This window comes from Empidonax traillii, unplaced genomic scaffold, assembly GCF_003031625.1.
Source record: "Empidonax traillii isolate 1590-97213 ecotype Southwest subspecies unplaced genomic scaffold, ASM303162v1 scaffold1333:size133863, whole genome shotgun sequence".
NCBI classification, from domain to species: Eukaryota; Metazoa; Chordata; class Aves; order Passeriformes; family Tyrannidae; genus Empidonax; species Empidonax traillii.
This window is the reverse complement of record NW_020956526.1, coordinates 106898-122331: the sequence shown is the minus strand read 5'-3', so window position 1 is coordinate 122331 and position 15434 is coordinate 106898. Positions and strand designations below refer to the sequence as shown.

General features: G+C 42.1%; 1 protein-coding gene across 5 annotated transcripts in view; it reads left to right on the top strand.

The window, feature by feature from the left end:
* The first annotated feature begins 694 nt into the window (after positions 1-694).
* Positions 695-15434, top strand: part of LOC114069684 (cadherin EGF LAG seven-pass G-type receptor 1-like) — a 79464-nt gene continuing 64724 nt past the window's right edge. For 4 of the 5 annotated variants that reach the window (XM_027906646.1, XM_027906642.1, XM_027906644.1 and 1 more), the window contains exons 1-3: positions 695-1080; positions 5501-5616; positions 8610-8698. In XM_027906646.1, coding sequence (XP_027762447.1) covers positions 836-1080; positions 5501-5616; positions 8610-8698 — 450 coding nt within the window. In that variant the 5' untranslated portion in view covers positions 695-835. The remainder of the gene's footprint in view (positions 1081-5500; positions 5617-8609; positions 8699-15434) is intronic. The other variant, XM_027906643.1, reaches the window with a different exon arrangement.

The following is a 15434-nucleotide window of genomic DNA, read 5'->3' as shown; positions in this document are numbered from 1 at the left end:
GTGAATATCCTCTGTACATTACTTTTTTAAAATTGTGATTAATTCTCAGATTTTGGGCAAACAGAGGGGAAAAAACCATGGCATATGTACAAAGAAAGACACCTCATTCTTTAGTATTGCATTTAACACATCATAATACATACTTTGAAGATTAATAAAGACAAAGCATTTAAGGGGGAAACAACTTCAGCAAGTGGCACACAGAATCCATAACTTCTGTGGAAATTTAATGTGCCCATCTCCAAAGGGTTCAGAAAATGGCCTTCACCTTCAGAATGCATATGTGGGAAAAGGTAGAAGCAATCTATATGTTGTCTGTATTCTGCTTATTCTTGCTTCAAATGTTTGGAGAGCTTCATCATGAGGTCAGCTATACCCTGCCTCTGCCATGGGCAGCAAAGCCAAATTCCATTGAAGGTGAGGTACAAACATTTATCTATTTACAAAATTTCCAACCATAGTGAAACACCAAAACTATTTACATAAATTTTGGTTGACAGGGAATGTGTAGGGTTTTTTTATCCCCTTCCATTAAGAGCTGATTGTCACCAGTTTTATATTTGTTACCCAGTTAGGAAGCAGCCAAGGAATCTGAAAACCAAAGCCAGTGTTAGGTATTTGCAAGAGGATTGCTCAGCAAATCATATCCTGCACACCACTGAAAATTCATGCTTGAAAGAGGATGTGGCATCCTTACCCCCCATCAATGACAGTCTTGTACCTCAGTTGCAGGAGGGGTCAGTGCAGGAGTTTGGAAGAAGCTTAACCTGTAGCAGAACCACTTGGATAGCTGAATGTCACAGCTTGTTGCTGGGGTGAGGTGTCACCTTCCCTGATGTTTTTCTCTCCCCTTGCAGGAGAGTACTGCGAGGTGAATGCGCGCTCGGGCCGCTGTGCTCCAGGGGTGTGTAAGAATGGAGGAACCTGCGTGAACCTGCTGATTGGGGGCTTCAAGTGTGAGTGCCCCCCCGGCGAGTACGAGCGGCCCTACTGCGAGATGACCACCAGGAGCTTCCCCCCCCAGTCTTTCATCACCTTCAAGGGGCTGCGGCAGCGCTTCCACTTCACCGTCTCCCTCATGTAAGTCCTCGTGGGGAAGGGTTCTGTGGTTGGTGGCTTCTCGCTTGAGCTTGGGGCTGTTTGTTGCACACTGCCACCCTCCGAAGGCCTACCTGTGAAGGTCACTTGGGGCATTTCTGACAGCGACTCCTGCGAGCAGAGCACAGGCATGTTATTTGAAAGCATTTTATTTCTACCCTGCTGAGGATGCTGCTGACTTTCTGACTCACAGCTTTCCCTGTTGTAATTCAGTTCTATGGGGCGGGGAGAGGGGACATCAGGACCTCCCTGGCCAGCTCTCAGCAGCCCTCAGCTGCAGAAGTGCTGAGGTGTGTGTTGGGTTTGACTCTTTTCCTAATTGGGCCTCCTGACCTTCAGACTGGCTGCAGAGCCAATCCATTTGTGCTATTTGCTTGAGAGTGCTCTTTCTGTCTTCTGCTTCCAGCCTGTGAGAGAACCTGGGCATGTCAGGTCATGGCTGAGCACAGGATGGTCCTCCTGAGCTCCTTGCTCTTGGTTGGTTTCCAGCTTTTGGCTTGTGACAACCGCAACTGGTCCATCTCCTCAACTTGCTACTCCCAACCTTCACACTCAAGTCCTGCTTCTGGTCCCATCCTGGCTGCCAGTCACGAGCAGTGTCATCCCCATCCCATCTGCCCTGTATCCCCATACTGGGCAGTCTTCTTCCGGCCTGTCTGTGACTTTTCCCCTGGAGGTGCTCAGGGAGGGAAAGGGGAGCAATGATACCAACCACACTGCGTGGCCTAGGGCTCTCCCTCCCCTGAGAAAAATCCCTCTTCTGGAGAAGACTTCTTGAGTCAGGCATAGGGCTTGCCTGGTGTGGAGCCAGAGCTCCATGTGCACACATGCCCCTTCTCTCGGGAGGGAGTGGGTTTGCAGCTTTCCCATGGTTTAGCTGGTCAGGATTGACCTTTGGTTTTCCCTCTCAGTTGACTGTGAGTAAACAGCACAAAATGTGTTAGTCCTGACCCCAAAGGGCAGGGCCAGGGATTTGTTAAGAGGTACAACAGCAGCTGCAAGGACAGACGTGTTTGTGTGTCTGTCCAGAGAAAGTTAAGTGCTCAAGGAGGACACCTTCAGGTATGTGTCCCATCCACCACCCACTCATTTTACATCTGTTTTACATCTGTCAGGCCGCTTCTTTCCAGCATATTTTCCAGTACTGTCCTTTAGCATGATTTACTTTCCTGAACTAATATGCCAGATAGATTCCCCATGTAATGCTTCTTTTAATGTAGGTAAGTAATACCCTATTCCTGGAAGCATTCAAGTCTAGGTTGGATTAGACTTTGAGTAACCTGGCCTAGTGGAAGGTGTCCCTGCTCAGAGACACCTGGATGAAACTAGACGGTCTTTAAGGTCCCTTCCAACCCTAACCAGTCTATCATTTTATGATTCTATCATTTTATCTTTTTTCTGCATTAATCCTGAAACCTGGAACTTTATGGGATCTTGATATTTTGGTTAAATCAGGAATGGTTTGCACATGAGCCAAGGCAAGGGAGAGTTGTGCCCGTGAAGATTATTTTAGAGCATCAGAGCTAAGTACACGGAAAAACTGAGGAGCAAAAGGCTCTGTTGGGCTTGTCAGACCCTACAGTGAGTGCAAACAAAGGAGCGGTCTGGGCTAGCTGCCAGCATGGATTGCCTCCACTACCCTTGACTTGTCCCCTCAGCCGTGAGGTGTCATTTTTCAGGCTTTCAGGAAGAGATCTTTGACGTTCAGGGTACTTCAAGTTAAAGTGACTCAAATGCTCTGTGTAGAGGTTATTGAGAAATAGCAAACTACTATACCAAGGTAGGGCTTACACCAGGGTTTCTTTACCGTCTTTAGAACCACGATGGCACATTTAGTCATGAGCTAAACACCATTTAGTCCACTGAGTATGATTAAAAGTCTAGACAATCACAGGGTTCATCCCACACTGTCTAGAATAGCAACACATTTAGCTTTACATACCAAGTACACTTTTATTTACACTCACTACCTCTTTGGCTTTTATTATCATTCAGTGTAAGTGGAAAACATTATGTGAGGATAAGCAAGAATTAGCAGTTTGACTAGATGATGATTTGCCATTATATATTTTGTGATTTGGGAACACTGGTAAAATCCCAAAGTGTCTAACTTCCTTCAGCGTCAACTGACTCATGACCCGTTCCTGGCAAAGAGCAGGATGTTTGCATTATTCAGTCCTGTAATTAAAACGTGGCATTTTGGGGTTTTTTTAAAGTATTTATGTTACTGACCAGGCATGTCTTTCTGCTCCCAACATTGTACATCTTCCTTGCTTATTTCAACACTTACTACTCCTTCCCTCCAAGAGACACTCCCAGTGGGGAGTTTTTCTCATTATTTATTCAAAATTCTCTCTAAGGAAGTGTCTTTCTTTCCTATGTCATGAGATTAAAAATATCTCTTCTATTAAAAACAGTATCTTTCCCACAGTTAGTGATAACCAAACAAGTTCGAAGGCTGTAGTGGTTTAACAAGAAGTATAGTACAAAAGATGAAAGTAAGCACAGAGTAAAGAAATATACAAAATAGCTCAATAATTTAATAGCTTAATAAACAATAGTTTCATACTTAAAATTATGATAGAGAATTGTAATCATATGAGAAAAATATATTCAAACAGAACTAAGGTTCCTGTTTTTGCTAATCAAATTAAGTCTTTCTGCCCACTGAAGAAGCATATTATTCCCAATTATAAGAATAATATTATTCCCATTTCCTTTGCTCATATGTATTCTGGACAGATCTGATCAAAATATTTTAATGGAGCAGTTATCCCTGAAAAAATATAGTCTTGGGAAATGTTTTACAGGGACTGTATTCCTTGGGATGAAATGTTTGATGGTGAAAAGTGAAAACTAAATCCATGTTTTGGCAATACTGAAATATTTCAATGGTATTGTCATAATTAATTTAGTTTGCCTTTTACTTGCGTAATATTATTTTATATTACGTTAAACAATTTAGAAATAAATATGTCTAGCAAAACTGATTGAAAGTAATCAAAACAATCATATAATATTTTGATGGACTGTAACACATATTCTTTGAAATTTGTATTTTACTGGAAATGTCAAAATTTTGACTTCTGTTTTTTGAACCAGAACAATCAATTGCCCTTCAAAAATATTAAAAAAATCTATAAATAAAATTTCCCATTTCCATGTAGCTCAGATTCTGAAAAGTCTCTACTCAATGTGATCCGCAACATACACATCTGACAAACAGCTTTTGTTAAAAAATATTCTTTGGTTTTGAAACTTTTTGTTTCAGATACCCTGATATTCTAAAATACTGCTTCTTTCACATTCTCTGAATGCATGTTTTGTTGCATCATATGAGAGTCTTGCTAGTAGATGGGACATGACAGGTATAAGAGTAATTTCCTCTCTCCATGGAAGACAGTTTTCATTAGCTGTGCTCAGCATTTGATTCATTTGTAGGAAAAGTGGGTTAATTTAAATCGAGACATATTTCCTGAAGTTCAAGATAAAAAATCAGATTGCACTGCCATTGGGAAACACAAGAAATTCCCATGGTTTCTCTCTTTTTCTCTCTTTATCTAATATTAATCTTTGTTAAAATGTTTATGTAAAGTGTAATAATATTTTTTGCATTTCTAAGTAGATGAAAGCTGTGTGCAGCTCTCCAGAGATATAAGGATTCAATTAAAAATTATACGACATACAGAAATTTGCAAAAAAATGTTCTGCGCTGACAAAAAAAAACCAATCAGACCTTTTTAAAAGTGGGGTTGGCCCTTTTTCTGCAAGAAAGGTGTGATACATCCCATATTTGAAGCATAAGAAAAATAAAACCAAAACCCACCCATTTGTGCTGATCTAGTGGAATCATTTAAGTGTTTATTCTCCCTCCTCCAATTGGCTGACCTGTTGATTGATGAACCCTGATTGTCTACATGGTGTTATTAAAGCAACTCTTATCTTTCTTTTCCCTTGCCTCCCCATCAGGTTTTTTTAATCAGTTGATGACTCTCCTTGTACCCTGTAGACAGCAAGCAGTCAGCAAGTATCCCTCCTTTGATGTGAAAATGCTTTCTAGCTTTTGGACTGTTTGCAGAGTGTAGTAAGTGCTACTGTTTGTCGAGGGTCAGATACTGACACTGCATCTTGTGTCTGCCTAATTTTAGCCCTTGTGAGGGTCAGCATCCATAGCAGATCTCTGAAGAGTAGATTTCTCTAATTTCCATCTTGCTTGCCTTGTTGACTGTGAAAGAGTAGACTTATCCTGTGGCTGACTCCTCAATTTTACAATTTTCTGTCTGAAGAGATATTCAAAGGCTCATTTATCTGCTGAACACAATGCTGTCTTTCTCCTGGGTGACTTGACCGTCGGTCTTTAATCCATAAGAGCATGAACTCACCCCACATCTCTGTGTTCTAGGTTTGCAACCAGGGAGAGGAATGCTCTCCTCCTCTACAATGGGCGTTTCAATGAGAAGCACGACTTCATTGCCTTGGAGATTATTGAGGAGCAGATCCAGCTCACCTTCTCTGCGGGTGAGGTCTTGCTTGAGTTGAGCATTTCTGCTTGTGGTCAGGAGATCCTCTCAAGCCATTTGGAAATGCACTTCGTTGATTTTATATGATCATTTGCTGCCTCATTAATTTACTGGCTGATATTGCACAGTGAGCAACTGATGCCAGGTGTTGTGAAGTACTCCAGATTGTAGCGGTTTGTGGTGGTTACATTTGCTGTCGTAGGCAGGAGCTTGTCAACATATCAGTTATAAAAGGCAGAGTTTATGACTACTATAAAAGATTGGCACTAGCCTGAATGTTGGCCTCCAAGCCAATGTTTGCTTAAATGAGACTTCATTTTATCACACTCTGATAAATGTTGTATGCATTTTTACACTACACCATCAATGAAACGTAGGTGCATAAATGTTATCTAAAGAATCCACACAAGCCAAAGGAAAAGCTAGCAAAGTGAAAACTGCCTGCCATTCATTAGGGATTTGTGAGGAGCACTGCTGTTGCTGGAATGCACTTCTGCACTGCAGAAAGACCTCCTCTGAGAAGAGGTCATAAACAACAACAAATTTAGGAGAACTTAGCTGCCTGCTCATTGCTGTGATGGGCTTGGAAACAAGAAATGGAGGCTTTGGCATTCGCTGTGTTTATGCACTCGGACTAAGCCAGTGTCTTCCAGTGCTTGTAGGAGAAGAGAGAGGGTAAGGCCAACAAGCAAAGCTCAGGGTGGCACATATCCCTGTCACCATGGCATTCTCCCAGGGTAGAGATTTTCTCCAGAAAACAAGCCTTGGCGGCAACCAAGTTTTTCCTGACGAAAGTGTGATCAGAGCAAACCCTGACAATTCCAGCCTGAACAGAGGGCTGCTTCTCAAGTTAAAAAAGCCCAAGTTTCATCCAAAACTTCAGGCTCAGCTGTGCTAATTGCCATGACGAGGGATATCAGGGAAGCTGGTAGCATGCTGCTGTGCAGTGTGGTCAAAGTTCATTGAAGCCATCAGGACTCATTCCCAGGATGTCAGTAAATTGAAGTCCCTCTCAGCGGACTACTTGCATTCCTGCTACTATCCAGAAACATACCTGTGCATTCAGTGGCCAGGTTTTGGTGACTTTTGAAAGCTCAGCAGTGCAGACAACCTCTAGTTGTCACAGGTGTAGGGTATTTTTCCATTGAGACAGAAACAAGTATCTGAGAAGGGTTGTTGTCCTGTAAGTCAAGTGGAGTAAGATATAGATCAAGTGAGATGTTTGTGCCTCTGGACTGGCATGTAATTCGGGAAATAATCCTGCTATTTCCCATTATCTGCATTCAGGATAGACATGCGGGCTCGAGTCAATTCCTGTTTTATTTTTGTGGAGAGTGAGATACTGCAAGCGGTAAAGCCATATAAGCAAAGGCACAGTCCACGTAGGTGTTGCACACTCATCAACAGTGTTGGCTGCTTCCCTCAGACCCCATGGTAAATCCTGTGTGACCCCATTGATTTACCAGTAATGCTTAAGTGCATATTTGGGCCCTTTGGGTTGAAAGTATCTGGTTTCATTTCCCATTTATTACCTTGGAGTTGTCCAAATTAGATTTTAAGGCAGGTTTTTGAATGGATTAGTGTAATGAAAGAACATGCTGCAGTCAGAGAGATGTGCTTTCTTCTTTAGCTCTGCTCCACGTGTCCAAACTTGAACGAAATTGCTTGGAAGGTACCCTGAGGATGAATGGGGAAAAAAAATAAATTCTGCTTGCACTTATATGCATTTAAATGCGGAGCAACTCCTTTAAAATACATGAAACTAAATTTAGATTTGTACTGCTGCACCTGAGAACAGGTCTGGTCCTGTATGTTACAAATGGTATTTTCTTTGGAAGGAGAATGGTTTATGTTTTATAGTTTTAAGTGGCTTTTAATGAACAATACAAGTTTTGGACACCTAATCTGACTGTTTTACCTGTCGCAACAACTTTTTCTCAGAAAGCAAAGCAAAAGGATTGCAGAATGGTGAACTTCCTTATGCAGAAACTTGATAGCTGAATAAAAAGCGTGATTATTAGCACAGATTTTTTATCACTAAATTACAAAATCCATCACAGCAGGATGTCATACATGCTAAGCAGAAAATGTTTAAATAACAGCAATATTTAGGATGGGAGTTAAAGGAGAGTAGGGGACGCAGGAGTAACACTTCACACAGGTATTTGTTGCAAAGAGAGAGAAAGTACATTTTAAGCTCAACGATACTATGAACTTTGTTAGCTTACAGAGGGGAGGTACTTTTCCCATTGTTTATTATGTAGAATGTTTTAACGTAAAAAAAAAAAACACCAACAAAACAACACCAAAGAAACAGAAAAAAAAAAAAGAAAAGTTGAAAGCTAGCAATCCCTTCTCCGTGCCAGGCCTATTGTGTACTTTCAACATGAATGTTTATTTTGCTGCTACCTCGAAACAGATATGCCTGGTTACTGAGTTGGCTCTGCTGACTCAGTCCTGGCTTAAAAGCTTCAGCTTTCCACTTACAATGGCAAAGACTTGCTTTCAGATTTAAATACAGAAAGGCTGACAATAATTTCATTAATCACTGGTAAAATTTTGCTGGGACCAAGTTTTATATTAGAGTACTTTTGGATTTCACTTTTGCAGCTCTGTGAAAGAGTAGGCCTCCCTTCCTTGACAAAAGATCCCATCACAGTGCTCATCATTTTAAACAAACCTCAAAGTGGTGCTTTGGGCAGAAATGCAGAAAAATTCATGTACATTTTTTATCAACAGCTATATCTGCCTATGGATCTGCTACTGTGCTCTGCAGAAGCATGATAAGAAGTAACATCATTCACTCAAATGTTGCAGAAGCTGGTATTTGTGCACCAGAATAGCTCTGTGATATTGGGGATGTTTACTGTCTTGGGGGACAAAACCCCAAATTCCTCCATGATGAAGCAAGGTGGCTGCATCTTGCACCCAACAAGAGTCTCTCTGTGTTTCTTGCAGTGACGGTGACTTATTTGTTTCCTGTTTTTCCAGGGGAGACAACCACTACAGTGGCACCGCTCATTCCGGGAGGGGTCAGCGATGGGCAGTGGCACTCGGTTCAGGTGCAGTACTACAATAAGGTAAGACTAATTGTGTTGGTGATAACTGTGTTAGTTGTAAAGTAATAGAGGCGTGGGTCATCTAGCCCTGAGTTGATGTATGCAGGTGACCTGAATTTTATTTATTTAACCAGGCACACTGGTACAGCTCTGCACAAATGATACTGGTCTTGCCCACTTTGCCTGAGACAAAAAGGCCCTTTGAGGGCTTCTGACCTAGTATGTCCTTTCCAGAAGTACTACCAGGGGAACCCTCAGGCACTTGGAACTATTTTAGTTTTGAGTTCTTTAAACCTTCACAAGTGTCAGTGTGTCTAAAAAAACTGCTTCACTGATTTGATCTAGTAAAGAATTGTACTATGCAGGAACCTTCACAGTAGTTAACTACAAACCAGTACTGTAGAATTTTCTGAAGCAAAGCAAAATTCTTCACTGTAGCTGTCCTTTCTTGAGTAAAATGACAAGTTTAGCTTGCACTAGCTTCTCTGTTTTGGAAAATGTGGTTATATAATGGTTGACACCTTTCAGTAGTAAAGCACTCTCTTACTAAGTAATTCTTTTGTCTGCTATATAAGAATATGCACAATAGAAATGCAAACAGTGTTGTTGCAGTCCATGGCACTCAGCGGTGGGCTCTAGGGTCTCTGTCCCACAGGTGCGCCCGTGGTCCTGTCAAGAGTGGGTTCAGTCTGACTGAACCAAAAGGATTGCAGGGTCTCTGTGCAAAGCAGCCATTCCATGATGAACCAGGAAACAGGCTTTTAGGGTGTATGGTGACACTATTTGCAGGTAGATGTCAGAGCTCTTCTAGAATCTTAAACAAAAATTAGAAGATCCATTTAGTAACTGAGAAGTGTTGCTTTTAAGTCTGACATGATAGCATTATGGAGGATCACATAAGGAAATAGAGGAGCATTGTTGGCTGTTAGAAAGGAAACAGGATACTGGTGCAGGAAGCTGAATGGAAGATGAAGGATTAATATGATCAGCAAGTTCTTTATTTCCCAGTGCTGCATCCTTTCATCACAATTTGTGTGGCAGTTTGAATGGGAGGATTAAAATTTTCTTTTGACTCCTAGGTAGGATCTCCTAGCCTAAGGATATTTCATTGAGGAAATAAAAACCTTTTTTATTACTTTTTTAGTTTAAAGCTTACTTTATAAGTTTTATGCTTAATATACTTAATTTTCTCTTGAGCCCAAAGAAATAGAAGTGAAATTCTATGTGTTGTCATGCATCTGTGGACATTGTGAGGCTCTTCCTTACAATCTGCAACATGCTATGTTTCCTTGTCTATGTATTTCTTAGTGGATCACTTTACCAGAGTGAACGGCACTTGCTGAGGTGAGGTGGTGGGGGGACACTCCATCTTTCAGGCTCCTAGGCACTGCTGCAGAGACAGCCACTGGAACAGCTCACTGAAGTGCCACTGAGCAGATAAGGGGCCCGAGCAGCCCCACAACACTCTTTAAAAGGCAAAGAGATCTGACACAGATGTTAAAAATAAACCCCTGTCTCATTTTCAGGGCTTCCAGTGTTTCAGACTGGTGGGTGAGCCATGTTAGCAGCTTGTGTTTTCTCATTGCTAGCACGTGCTCCCTGTCACCATTTTCTTCTTCTGCCCCAGTTTTTCAAAGCAAAATGAGCCAGTCTCCACTGAATGGGAGGAAACTCAGGGCAGAGAGGGAGAGCAGAGGGAAACACCAGGAAACACCTCTGACTTAGCTGCCTTTGCCACTCACATGACATGAAAGTGATGAAAAGCAGGGTCACTGTGTGGAAAGCAGCACTGTGCCCTTTGCTGTCTGTGTGAAAGGCCGAGGTCATCACCTTCCCCTTAGCAGTATTTATTCCAGAATGGTTAAATTTGGGCTGGAGAGGGGAGCTCACAATATTGAGTCAATGGCACAAGATATTCTAACCAGTACATATTTATCATGCTCTCAGGACTTCCCAGCATAGCTGAGAATTGCATGTGTTGCACCAGCTTTCCAGTAGTGAAAGAAGGAGTGGGTGCCACAGGGCAGTGGCAGCTGGAGGCGGCTCTGCAGTCCTGCCTACCGGGCTTCCCTCACACCCTGCCCCAGGGTTAGACCTTTGCCTAGGCTGGTATTTGTTTGTAAAACAGTTTCTTGGCTACTTCATGTTTTAACAAAGCTCGAAGTGAAGTTCTTATGAGGAGGCTGAAGAGACAGATAATTTAGGGATTTGAGTTGTGCCAAGATAAATGGGATGCTGTGTCTAAACTTGATGCAACTGAGATGTTTGAATAACAGAGTACAAAAACTCATGAGTTTGCTTAAATCATACATGCATATTATTTTGCAGGTACCGCATCCTTCCGCTCTTTCTAAAATCCTACCACATTATCAGGTCATCATCCTGTCACTATGCAGCCCCTTTGCTCTGCTTAGAAACTGTGCAACCTTCCTGAGCAGGCAGAGCTCCCCTGAGTTCCCTCCCTCCTCCCTGTCTCCAGCTCATGTTTGATCCCCACTTCCAGCCCCTTCTGGACTCTCCTCCCTCCTGTCTGCCTGTCTCTCTCTGGCATGCTTTTGCAGCAGCACCCAGGGGCTACAGGGGCTACCTCCACCAGTATCCCTGTGGGACTCTTTGCCCCTTCTTCCTTTCTGCTGCTTGCCTGGTGGGCTTCTGGTCTTTGCTCCTTTTTAGACATCTCTTCCAGATATTGTTCGTGGGAAATGCATAATCATCATCCCACATACTCATAGAGATCCATTTTATTTATTTGTCTGTCTTGCACAAAGTAACTCCTTAAGGAGTTATTTATTCCTGTGTTTTCTTACCCCTGAGTTTTGTTGAGTTTCATCTCTCTCCGTCTGCCTTTTGCTACATCAGCAGATTTTCGTTATTTAATAAATATGATTACCTTTGTCTATCCATTCATCAGTCCCTTCTTGTGTCAGTTCTGTGCTTATTTTGCACAGCAAAAGCCATAAAGACTTTCTGAATTTTTATTATTATTATTCACAGTCCTGTAGCTGCATGATGCCAGGCTGCTTCTCCTGCTGCTGGGGTTATTGCAGTTGTGCTTGTCCTCTTCCTACCCACCATCGTGTCCTCGGGCAGGGACAGGTTTCTTCGAGGTGGAGCCTTTCCTCCTGCCTTAGAAAGTGAGACATGGTAGTGTGGGTTGAAATAAAAGGCAATTCAAAAATTTCCTGTTTTGCTCACAGCAAGTGTTTGGAATCAGGTGGCTTCTTCCTTCTTTCTTAGTTCCTTTATTTGTAAAGCTTCTTTGAAGTATCTTATTTAAAACTAAGCTAGAAACTCTTCAGTTTATTTTCTTCTTTCTGCATTTGTATAGCATCTAGCAAAAAAAAAAAAAAAAAAAAAAAAAAAAAAAAAAAAAAAGAAAGAGTTCCATCTTCTTTGGAGCTTTCAGATAACGGTGTAATTCGCCTGTGAAGTATTAGATTTCATCACAGCCCAGGTTAATTTTTCGTCATTAGTTTTTGAGGAGAATGGCTAACAGGCTTTGATACATAATCACTTCAGTCAAAAGCAAATTTTTCACAGCTCTGAAAGCTGTTCCTGCAACCTGAGTTGATCATGGTCAGATATGAGCAACTGTTGAGCAGATTTTGGCACCTGCAGCTCCATGGACAGTATTTGGCTGGCCATCTAGAATTGGATGACTTGGATGCAGGGGTCAACTCTGGTGGGAAACTTCAGCAGCAGCTATTTTCTTAATGCACAGAGTTCTGCAGCATCCTGGTGATGTGTGAAGTCACCCTGCACAAATTCAGTTCAGTAATAACCATAATGAAACAAGAACTAAATATGGAAGTGACTCCTGTAAATTATTTTCTGTACTCAACTCAGAAGCGATGTGCTTGGTAATGTTTATCTTTAGTGTTGTTGAAAAATGCTGGTTTAGACTTTATTGCATATCACGAAGGTTCCCTGCTGCTTAGGGACAAACACTGGAGCCTCATCAGTAAAAGGTGAGTCCAGAGCCAGCTTTGCTTCACTGTGTTTGCAGAGAGGCATCAAACCAGTTCTCTGTCAGCTCAAGTATTTGATGCATTCTTACAAATCCTGGTATGTGCCAGCACTGTAAAACATTTCAGTAAGGAAACGGATTATAGTAGAGGAGACAGAGAAGCAATGGCATTTCATTTACTGTGTAGTGATGGAAATGGATGCTCCCCTGTATTGGAGTACACAAGCTGACACACTTGGTTTCAGTGGAAGTGCCTAAGGAAAGCACAGGGAACTTGTTCTAAGTGTTGGCTCTGTGTTGAATTTCTGGAAGGGAAAACACCAAGGGGAAAGAATCGGAAGTTATAAGAGACCAGAAGTGAACTAGGAGTGTTTTATAATCATTCTCTAATTCATAGAATCATAGAATCAACCGGGTTGGAAAAGACCTCTGAGATCAAGTCTTACCCTTGGTCCAACACTGCCGTGGTTACTACACCATGGCACTCAGTGCCACATCCAGTCTCATCTTAAAAACCTCCAGGGACAGTGAATCCACCACCTACCTGGGCAACCCATTCCAATGTTTGATCACTCTCTCTGTAAAAAATTTCTTCCTGATATTCAACCTAAACCTCCCCTGACAGAGCTTAATACCCTACCCACTTGTCCTACTGCCGGTTGTCTGGGAGAAGAGACCGATGCCCACCTGGCTACAACCTCCTTTCAAGTAGCTGTATAGAGTGATGAGGTCTCCCCTGAGCCTTCTCTTCTCCAGACTAAACAACCCCAGCTCCCTCAGCCTCTCCTCATGGGGCTTCAGTTATATATTAGAGGTCTGTCAGCTTCCTAATAGCAAAGTATCAGTTTACCTGTTACTTGCCATTATAGATGTTTGCTGTCAGCATGGGGAAGACAGGGAGGAAAGCTATTCACTGACTCTGATAGCTCAAATGCATTACTTTCTGGGATCCTGATCTTGCACCCATTAAAATCAAAGGGAGGTATTGAATTAAGGGTGACCTGTGTGTGACCTGCTTTCTGAAGAAGTATATATATATATTGATAAGAAATTTAGGGGAAATTGGATTTTTAAAACTATTTTGTAAGAAAACATGGGAGAAGGGGAAGATTCAGCCTGACAAATAAAACTGTTAAAAAGTAGCAGAAACAACCTGCTGCTTGTTCACAGAATAGCTGATGTGATAACAATGTGAGTTGCCCTATCTGCCTCATAAATGTACTTCCTTTCTACACAATGAGATTATAGTCAGTCTCTGATGGAGTTTGGTCCTCACCCTTTGGCTCTCCTGAGCCTGCCAGCATGAGTGACTGTCAGTAGGTTTAGCCATACTTATTTGGAATAGGAGCAAAACCATGTTTGATAGTAATGACACTCAGTATCAGTGATATCGCACGAACTATTTGTCATTCACTGCACATACAGGATCACGTATGATTGCAGGTGGTGATTGGGACAGAAGACTTTACTGAGCCCAGTAGTGAGTAGTGATTTTAATTAAGTGAAAACTTCAAGCCATTCTCCCAAACTTCTGATAGAAAGGCAGTTTTTGTTCAGAATTTGAGATATACCATCAAACTTATGTTAATGCTTTACCTGACTTTACCTCAGGGTAAAATTCATCATTTGGCACAACATAAAAATGTTTTGCGTATGGACATGTTCCTTTAATTATAGAGGGCATGTACATGTATATTTATGTGCTTCGTATCTTATGTGTTACTTATACATGTATGACATCAAAGTTGCTTAAAGACGTTACTGTTCTGTAGGCAGAAGGTCCTTCTGCATCTGCTTAAGGGAGCACAGGATAATTTTACCTCAATGACAGAAAACCTGAGAAGAGCAGAGAGAAACAAGCTGTCACTGAGTGTCTGATGCGCAGTGCAGTAATTCTGGGGGTTAGGATGAACAAAGCCCTGAATGACTCACAAAAGTAACAATTGTAAGACCAGGCAGTATGTGTGCGTGGGATCCTCTTCCATGGTGAAGAGGTATAAAATGATGGGTGCCCTGGAGAGTATCTCCACTATGCTGTTCTCTTGAGCCTGCAGTCTCCTAGGATGAGATATTCAGGACAAATATTACTCTTTTTCCATAACCAGGATAAGCTTTCTTCTCATACCTGCTAATCAATAGTAAGCTACTGTTCTTTCACTCATTCCTTATATGTCTTCAGACTGAAGAGTACCATGGTTGTTGTTTCAGATACTTGACTGTTTTAGGAGTAGCCCACTCTTTCAGAGTGGTTCTATCCCTGTACACTTCCCACCCAGCAGAACCCAGACCTGCATTTAGCCTGAAGACAACTACTGGAGAAAACAGGCAAATTCTTCTGTTAGAGATAAACTTGAAAGAAATGAGGACTGCTTAGGGTAGATCTTTGGTGTGTTGTGAATTCAAAGTACAGGAGGTGCACTGCTCTCAATTAAACTCACTTATGCATTCAAAAATCTCCTGCCTGTGGTGAGTGGTGGTTTCTCCTGAGTTAACTGGCCTTCATCTGGGGCAAGCTGTGGCTTGAGTAACACCGAAGACTGAGCTAATACTGTAGAGATTTAGCTCTCAGCCCACTCATGCACTAGAATTTGCCAGTACTTTCCCTTCCCAGGGAGTTTTATCCCTCATCCACTGGTTGAAAGCTGTTTCCAGGTGCCAAAACACCCTCTATTTCAGTGCCAAGTCCCACATTGTAATTTGTTTTCCATACCTCAGGTGCCTGCTGCAGCTCTCCCCTTGTGCTTGCTCTTCTGGCGAGTGAGTGGGCGGGAAGGCGGCTTTCTCCCTCGC